The sequence below is a fragment of the Tympanuchus pallidicinctus genome, unplaced genomic scaffold (assembly GCF_026119805.1).
Source record: "Tympanuchus pallidicinctus isolate F22 unplaced genomic scaffold, pur_lepc_1.0 scaffold29, whole genome shotgun sequence".
NCBI classification, from domain to species: domain Eukaryota; kingdom Metazoa; phylum Chordata; class Aves; order Galliformes; family Phasianidae; genus Tympanuchus; species Tympanuchus pallidicinctus.
In genome coordinates, this window is record NW_026294746.1 from 5493883 (window position 1) to 5502457 (window position 8575).

An 8575-nucleotide genomic window follows, 5' to 3' on the forward strand; every position below is an offset into this window, starting at 1 on the left:
TTTCTCCAACTGCATCTACTTCCTTCTCTTACATTTCACTCTCCTCGTGCTGGGATTTCTTGTTGCATCCCCGATGATTTACCCACGCTTCATTTCCTAGTTTATTTTGCCTAACTTTGAGAACAGGCAAAATGAATCCACCTTATAAAACGATAATCATCTTTAAAAGAAGGGTTCATGGTCATTTTTATATTGCAGTGAACGTATGGCTCGGTGCAGGGAAACCCTGCTGTGGTGCAAGCCCTCATATCAGCTGGACTCGGGGAAGGAAACACACACATAGAAGCTGGAAACACACACACAGAAGCATAAGAGCATTTGGTAGGCATTGTCTCAGTTACAAGGAACACACTGCAGCTGTTATTCTCCATGCTTCCTCACAAAGAATACCCGCTTTTATTTATTTGCTCACTGAGAATAGTCTTGATTGTCTTCCAAGCACTCGTTTCCACTCCCTCTCCCCAAAGTAGGAATTCCCTCCTAATTGCCCGAAAACGCAGCAGTTCTGAAGCTCAATTGATGAACTGCAGGCAACAACCCAAGGAAATACTAGTTCTCCCTAAGATGGCGATTTCAAGAAACTTCCTTTTTCAATGCTGCCAGTTTTGCTAACTGAAAAAAATAAAATAAATCACTTCCACTTTAGATTTCTGCTGTACTTTGGAAGCCCTGAAAAAAAGTTCTTGATCAATCTTCAGCATTCTCTACAATCTAAGGTGGGAGCCACAGCAGAGGTGTTCAGCTCTTAAATTCCAAGCTCAGACAAAGTGCTGTGACTCAGGCTATAGAGTTGTAGGAATATTATATTTCTCATTGAAGGCTGTTCAATCTCTCTGTTCTAAAATTAAAGCCATTTTGCAGGCTAGGAGTCATGAGTGCATCATTAACACCACTGTCCTCTGTCTGGCCCTATTTGATAGCTTTGTTTGCATTCTGCAGCCACACCAACCCAGCAAGCACACTTCTTCCCTCCTTCTATGCTTGCACTGCTCTGTGTGCTCAGGCTGAAGTCGGTGCCTGTCTTTTTAAACAGAAGCAGCTGCCAGTGCAGATGTTCCTGTGAGTACGTGCAACACGTGCTCTGCGCAGAGCTGCAACTTCCTAACAGCCCAAGGGAGCTCAGCTTTTAAGGCAGACTCACAACACACCCAACCTCTGTATATGTGACAGATCTCACCCATTACAGTGTGCCACTCCCCATCTCCCCCCCCCCCCCCCCCAAAAAAAAACATCCTTAACCTAAAAAAACCAAACATCTTATTGGCAGAGAGTTGGGAAACGCTCTGTTCTCCTTTGCTGTGCTGAGCCAGGCAGGAATTTCACACTTCGTTTCAGCTCGCAGGGTTTCTGCAGGGTTTGCTACTGTCTCTGAGGGCTGTGCTGGAGTCCAAAGTTTCCCCTGGCCCGTTGTGCACACATCTGTAGGAGCAGACAGGAAACTCCTTGCTGCTGGAGGAAGCAGGGATGGCACAAGGCATCATGCAGACCCCGTTTGCTGCCGTAAAGCTCCACGACAGCCCAAATCGCACCCTTGGACTCGATGATCCCTGCGGGTCGCAGCACTGCGCCAACCGTCCCGCATCCCGCACAGGGCAGAAAACGTGGCTGGGACACAACGCGCTGTCCCGCATCGGGCTCCGTTGTGCTAACGGGAATCACTAATATGACGGAAAATTGCCTCAGGCCCGCTCCGGGCTGCTTCCATCACTGGATTAACTACAGACACGGCGCCTGTGCTGAACGGAGCCGAGTCACCGCGCCAACCCGCCCGCGGGCCGCTCCGTGAGGCGGGGCCGGGCCGCCCGCCAAAGGCTGAGCAGAAGGCGCGACGCCACAACTGTCGCAAAGCGCCGCCGAGCGCGGCGGGGCTGTCGTACGGCGCGGCACTTCCGGCCGGCTGCAATGGCGGCGTGAAGGGCCGGGGAGCGGCCGCTGGGGCGCCGAGGCCGGGCCGGGACGGGTCTCCCGCCCCGCCGCTGCCGCTCATGTGGCTGCAGCAGCGGCTGAAGGGGCTGCCGGGGCTGCTGTCCAGCAGCTGGGCACGGCGGCTGCTGCTGCTGCTGCTCCTCCTGCTCGTCGCCTACTGGTACCTGGGGGCCGGGAGGGCGCGGCACGGAGCCGGGCGGGGAGCGGAGCCCCGCGGCGCCGCCGCCCTCTGCTTGCAGGCGGCCGCTGGCCCCTGGCGGGCTCAGGCAGAGCGCGGCGATGCGCTGCCGCTGCCGGAGGACGAGGCCGGCGACGGGCCGGGCCTGGCGCTGGCGGGTAACGGCTTCCTGCTGCTGGACGTAGCCGCCGGCCGCCTTTGGGTGTCGGCGGCGGGGTCTGGTGGAGGCCCGGCGCTTCCCACCGAGTACCCGGCGCTGGTGCGGCTGAGGGCACTGGGAGGGCGTGGAGAGGCGCGAGCGGCGCAGGCGGCGCTGCGGGACGGGGCCGTGCGGAGAGTGCGCTGCGTGCAGACGGGCGCCGGGCCCGGAGGTGCCGGGGAGTGCGTGACGGTGCGGGAGGAGGTGGTGGCCCATCGGAGCCGGCCGCATCTCTACCTGCAGCGCATCCGCATCGCCAACCCTACCGAGCGGGTGGCCACCTTCGAGGCCTCGGCCCCGGCTTCGGCACCTTCGCTGAGCGCCCGCTTTGCTACCAGCTTGGAGAAGGTGGAGGAGCGGCAGTTCCTGCTTTCCTCCGGCCGTCTGCTACTGCCTGGCAGTCCCAAGGTGGTGCTCATGGTGGTGGCTGCTAAGAAGCTTGTGAGCCGGGTGCAGGTGGCACCCAAGTCTACCTTTGATGAAACCGTGTGGTCTGTGGTGTACACTTCGGAGCCCATCGAGGTCTCCAGGCTGGAGGAGACTTTCAGCAAGCTGAGGGAGTCGGCCAAGAAGGAGATGCTGGAGGTGATGCAGATGGGGGTGGAAGATCTTTTCCAGGAGCACCAGCAGACCTGGTCAGACCTGTTCATTTCAGGTAAGGAAAGTGATCCTCAACCTCCAAACAGTTGCTTTAGAGAGGAGCTGAATGCATGGTGAGCTGGTTCCTGTAAGGCCTCCAGAGACACTGGGAAAATAAAACAGCATTCTAAGTTTGGAATCTAAAGTTTGATTTTTGGATGGTCCCAGGTGGAGCCAGGAGTTGGACTCCACGATCCTTTTGAGTCTCTTCCAACTCAGGCTATTTTGTGATTCCACTTAGAAAAGTGGAGTCATCCTCACTGCATAAAAAAAAATGATGTTTCCCACTATAATTCTGGATGCACTGGCTTTCATGTCTGTAGGGACTTCACTGATTTGCCTAGCATGCCAGCTGCAAGATGGGAATGGAGCTGACCTCCAGTTGCAGCATAAAGGACTATCTTTATACTTCTGTAAAATTCTCCATGAAAGTTGAGGACTGTTGTGTTGTTACTTCAGGGATGCTCTTAAAAGATTTTCATGGCCTTGAATAAAAGAATGGCTGCCCAGATAATGCAGGGCTTTGTATTTTACAGCCAGTAATAGATGTTAATAGTGATAGATGTCCCTTTGAAATTTTTCTTGTGGTAAATGTCGTATTCACGTATGATCCTTTGACTCTTGGTTATTGCCATTTATTGCAGGGATTGAAATGAGGAAGATCACAGATTCACATACACCATCCAGTGAGACTGTTAACATGACTCTCTACTACATGCTTTCAAGCATGCCAGCTCCTCTGCTAGATCCACTCATTAGCAGTGAAGACAGAGAAAAAATGGAAGCCAGCTTGAACTATGCTGACCATTGCTTCAGCGGCCACGCAACCATGCATGCAGAGAACCTGTGGCCAGCAAAGCTGACCAGCGTGCCCCAGGTCTTGCAGCTCTCAGACCTGTGGAAGCTGACCCTCCAGAAGCGGGGTTGTAAGGCTCTCGTGGCAGCCGGAGTCCACGGGCTTATGCAAGGCATGGTGCTCAGTTTTGGAGGTCTGCAGTTCACAGAAAACCATCTTCAGTTTCAGGCTGACCCTGATGTACTTCACAACAGCTATTCCTTACGTGGGATCCATTACAACAAGGATTTGATTAACTTAGCCGTTCTGCTGGATGCGGAAGGAAAGCCCTTCTTGCACGTGTCTGTGAAATTCCAAGACAAGCCAGTCAGACTGTATGCGTGTGAAGCAGGCTGTATGAATGAGCCCGTAGAGCTGACCTCAGAGGCACGAGGCCATACGTTCCCAGTCATGGTGACTCAGCCCATCACGCCACTACTTTATATATCGACAGATTTGGTCCACTTGCAGGACCTGAGACACACACTCCATCTGAAAGCTATTCTGGCTCACGAGGAACACATGGCTAAGCAGTACCCAGGTTTACCCTTCCTGTTCTGGTTCAGCGTGGCATCCTTAATCACACTGTTTCATCTGTTTCTGTTCAAGCTCATCTACAATGAATATTGTGGGCCAGGAGCCAAGCCTCTCTTCAGGAGTAAGGTGTAAGGCTGCTGCTTTTGGCTGCCTTCCTCTGAGTGCTGTCAGCCTGTTTTTGTCAACTGTGCCTAGGGAGTCTCTCAGATTATGAGGATTTTCAGTCTCTCTTGCAACAAGTGATCTATGGCATCTTGCATGCAGTAGTGTTAGAACAGGGATTGGAGTGGTAGGGCTCACAAATATTGCAGAGAGAAATCCATTGTCAGTCATTAAACATTCCTAAGGCTGCAGATTAAGGCAGATGCAGCTTTTTTGTCCTTTTCCCACAGCAGCTGTGTCACCAGATATGTTCCTTATTAAACAATAAGGGAATACTTAAGCAAGAGCTGCCAATTACTGCTGTGTGTGAGATGTGCATGCTTGTCTGCCTGCTTTCAATGTGTGACTTGTCAAATGAGAACACACAGATGGAAGCTAGTGCTCTTAGGTCAAGGTGCTGACCTGTTGGGACTACTGGTTAACATTTACAAATACATAGACACTGTGCAGTACTCCATCATGCCACATTAGCACCATCATTTTGAGGGTTTCTCCCATTCAGATGACATACTAGCTGCTTTAAGAAGGGTGCTGAGTGCTTTTACCGTGAGTTGGAGGTTCTGACTTCAAGCATCTCCCACTTTGGTGTAAAAGATTTGAAATTCCTGTTTTGAGTAGCCTAGAAAGCCTGGTCACTAGCAAAACCTTAGTCCAGAATAGACACTGAAGTGATTTCTGCTCTTAGGACTGGTATTTTCTGGATGTGTGTTGGTATAAAGCAGGAACGAAACATCAGGACTGCATAATAGAGCTGTCAGAGGAGAAGGCCTGGCTTTGGAATGCCCTGTTTTTCCAAATCGTAACATAGAATTTTGGATAGTTGCAGTTGGATGGGAGGGGACAGTCAACAATCTGATGGGTGTCAGCTCAGCTGGTCGTTTTCCTGTAAGCTCACGGGCTTTGCAGTGTTCAGATCAGGCCTGATCCCAGGCAGGTCTGAATACCAGCCATCTATTGATGAATGAGAGGGATGGTGTTTCTGGCTAAACAAGCTAACATGGAAGAGGTAGAATAGATATTTATATCAAAGCCAGCTGCAATTAGAAGCATATGACCATGGTGAAACTTTAGTGCAAAAGGAAGAAGTGGTGGGGAAGTAATTTGAATTACACAGCTTCATCCTGCCACACATCCTGAAATGTACCCTTGACATTATAAAATGGTGTTTTTTTGTTTTTTTTTTTAACTGCTATCTTGTTGCCTTTGTCATCTACAACATTTGCTGTCTGCCTTTTACAAAATTACTTGTTAGTCATTACAACAGGTAACTGTCCCTGACACTTTCTGAGATGCTGAGAAACTTCACAGCTACTCACCAGGGCTGACTTCACACCTCTTCCTTCTTGATATTGCAAAAAGCTTTGCAGTGTATAGCAAACAAGTCTGTCTTAATTAGACCTACTTAAAATGAAGATGGTGCAGAACTCAATTCCAAAACGAAGGATGCAGTGGAAGCTAGCTGGAGCTCAAAACCTCTGTAGCAGTAACCAAGATTGATGGTGTTGAAATAGCACCATTTCATGAATTGAATGGGAATTTCCCAGTGTCCAAGTGAACTTAGTCCTGCTTTCAGCCTCCATTTGCACAAGACATCTGATGATTTTTCAGCTGAGAACAAGGACCTTTTGAAAGCAACAATCCTTTTGTGCCTTGTTAAGAAAGGAATCTGAGACTTGGAACATGTGGTTATTGAAGAGTTTGTCCCAGAATCTTGTGTAACAGACATTTTCTTTTTCCTTATAAGCTGTTGAGTTCCCTAAAAGTAATCCATTTGGTAAAAATACTTGAAGATATACCAAGTCCTTTGATATTTTGATTTGTTTTTTAATTTTACAGGAAAATAAAGAATGATGATTCCCTTTGTAGAGTTAAATTAACTAGAAAATTTCAGCATAACTTCGTTTCTGGTGTTTTTTAATTTATTGCTTGAGGGTGGGGGAGGATGTTAATAATTTTGCCTCCAGTTCAGTAACGAGACAGTCAGTTGAACTGTAGATATCTAATTGCAGGCAATGTCTTTTCAGCCTTTATGATTGTAGAGTGCAAAATCAGTTTAAAGAAACTGTTTTCTGGACTTAAAAATGCTGATCTGCAGGTTTCCTCTTCTGAACATACTGAGGCTTTGTGCATTCATTTGTTTTGGCTGTGGGGGGAGACATCTCACTTTCTAGTGGTTTAAAGGTTGTTTGGTTTTAAAATACCAAAGCTGTTGTTTCTAAATAAATATTTCTGAATCTAACCTGATCACTGAAGTGTGGGTTTATTTGGTCTCTGTGCTCCCCTTCCTTTGCTCTCTGCTCAGTTAGGACAAGCCTTACATTACATCCAAGCCTTACATTACATCAGCTACACAAGTGCTTGGATTTAAAAAAAAATACAGCTTAGGAAACAAAATATAAATGTGTCCAAGCTGGAAACAGGCAATTTTAAAGGCAGAAGATGGAAAGCACAATAACAGAAACATTAATCTTCATTCCCTGGGCTCCAGGTAACATTGTTCTTTCTGGAAGTGTGCAGACCAAGCTTAGGTTTGAAGAACGCTCATAAATGGATCATGGATCCATCCAATGGACTACCTAATAAATTGTACATTATCACACAGAGTTATTAGCTATTATGCTTTAACAACACACTGGAAGTACCTGTGCTCTTTCTTACTGAAGCCCCGTGAGCTGTGTAGGTTCTGTGAAGCATCCAGCATGAAGACAGGAGCTGTTTCCAAAGCCATCATGGTATTGGGATGAGGTTTTTGACGTACGACAGCAGAGCTGCTAACATACGATGTCCACTGAGCCCAAGAAAGATACTTCAGCCTATTCAGACTAGATCTGGAAAAGATGATGAGCAATTGTTACACAAAGCAGAAATGGAGCAACGCACAAAAGTTTTGAGGGGGTTCTCCATTAAAAATGTGATTCTTATTAAACTCCTCCCCAGGCAATGAAATAACAGAATTCCTTTACAAAGAGGAAAAGAAAAAATGAGAGAGAAAAGGGTTTCCCCTAATGTAGCAGAAGGTTGCTTGTGAAAAGATTGTAAAAATGCTCGGGGAAAAAAAAAATAGCCCAAGCAAGTCCATATTTATGCCATACCCACAAAGAAGGAAAACTGAAATAGTAATTGACATCCAGGCTTTATACTTAATTTTCATTGTTATTTGATGAAGAGAGAGTGGCAGAACAGTATACAGAAAGCTGCATGGAAGCTGAAAGCACAGTACGTTGTTTCATTGTATAAATTTAGATGTTGAGAGAATTAATTGCTGATTTTTCAGTTTTTTTATAATCTCAATTCTATGGTTGGTTAATCCAGATTTTTGTTTTTGTCACGTAATAAACCCAAAATGCTAGAACAGTTTGGTTGATTCAAATCGAAGTTCAGAATGCAACTTGCTCAAGCACTGTTGTTCATATAATAGAATCACCAAGTTGGGAAAGACCTCCAAGATCATCCAGTCCAACCACGTACAGCATTGTTTTGGTGGGACAACGCATTCTTGAGAGGGAAAAAGAAACAGCAAAGGATTGTATATTTCTGCCTTCCACCATGAAAATGCCCATTTGCTGTACTACAGAAACCTCATTTGCTTCCAGGGAAGTGCCACTGATCTAAGAACTGAAGGGACAGAAAAGAAATAAAGCCTGGCTCACCATGCTGCATCATCCTCCATCATCACAGGCAGCTTGTTCTCTGTACTCCTTGCAACATCTGCTCCCAAGCAATTGCAGTTGGTTTTACTGAGGAAGGATGGCATGCTGAAACACAATGCAACTTGGTCTAGGAAAGAAGATACATTGCCATTCTGTCAAAAAATAAAGCAGACAAACAAAATTTCAAGCAATCATATCATCAAACAACAACTGAAGTCTGAAGAGGTGCCTGGAAATGATTCCAATCCCACTGATGGGATTCAAATCTCTTTAACATCTTTATCAATGACGTCGACAACGGAATCGAGTGCGCCCTCAGCAATTTGCTGATGACACCAAGCTGAGTGGTGTGGTTGACACGGTGAAAGGAAAAGGAAAAGGAAAGGAAAAGGAAAAGGAAAAGGAAAAGGAAAAGGAAAAGGGTGAAAGGAAAGGATGCCATTCAGAGG

The 8575-nt window shown here is 47.2% G+C and overlaps 2 protein-coding genes across 2 annotated transcripts in view; one reads left to right on the top strand and one right to left on the bottom strand.

Annotated features, from left to right (window-relative positions):
* Positions 1-8575, bottom strand: part of PLOD1 (procollagen-lysine,2-oxoglutarate 5-dioxygenase 1) — a 29212-nt gene that overhangs the window by 17509 nt on the left and 3128 nt on the right. The window contains exons 3-4 of the mRNA XM_052691595.1: positions 8127-8231; positions 7119-7304 (exon numbers count right to left, since the gene is read on the bottom strand). Of these exons, the coding sequence (XP_052547555.1) occupies positions 7119-7170 (52 nt within the window). The 5' untranslated portion in view covers positions 7171-7304; positions 8127-8231. The remainder of the gene's footprint in view (positions 1-7118; positions 7305-8126; positions 8232-8575) is intronic.
* On the top strand, positions 1890-6720 carry KIAA2013 (KIAA2013 ortholog). Its single transcript, XM_052691596.1, has 2 exons — positions 1890-2958; positions 3587-6720. The coding sequence occupies exons 1-2, from the start codon at positions 1986-1988 to the stop codon at positions 4444-4446; spliced, it is 1833 nt and encodes a 610-aa protein (XP_052547556.1). The 5' UTR covers positions 1890-1985; the 3' UTR covers positions 4447-6720.

Coding starts and splice junctions, on each gene's coding strand:
- KIAA2013 (XM_052691596.1), top strand. CDS start 1,986: ATGTGGCTGCAGCAGCGGCTGAAGGGGCTGCCGGGGCTGCTGTCCAGC. Junction 2,959..3,586: donor GTCAGACCTGTTCATTTCAG/GTAAGGAAAGTG, acceptor CATTTATTGCAG/GGATTGAAATGAGGAAGATC.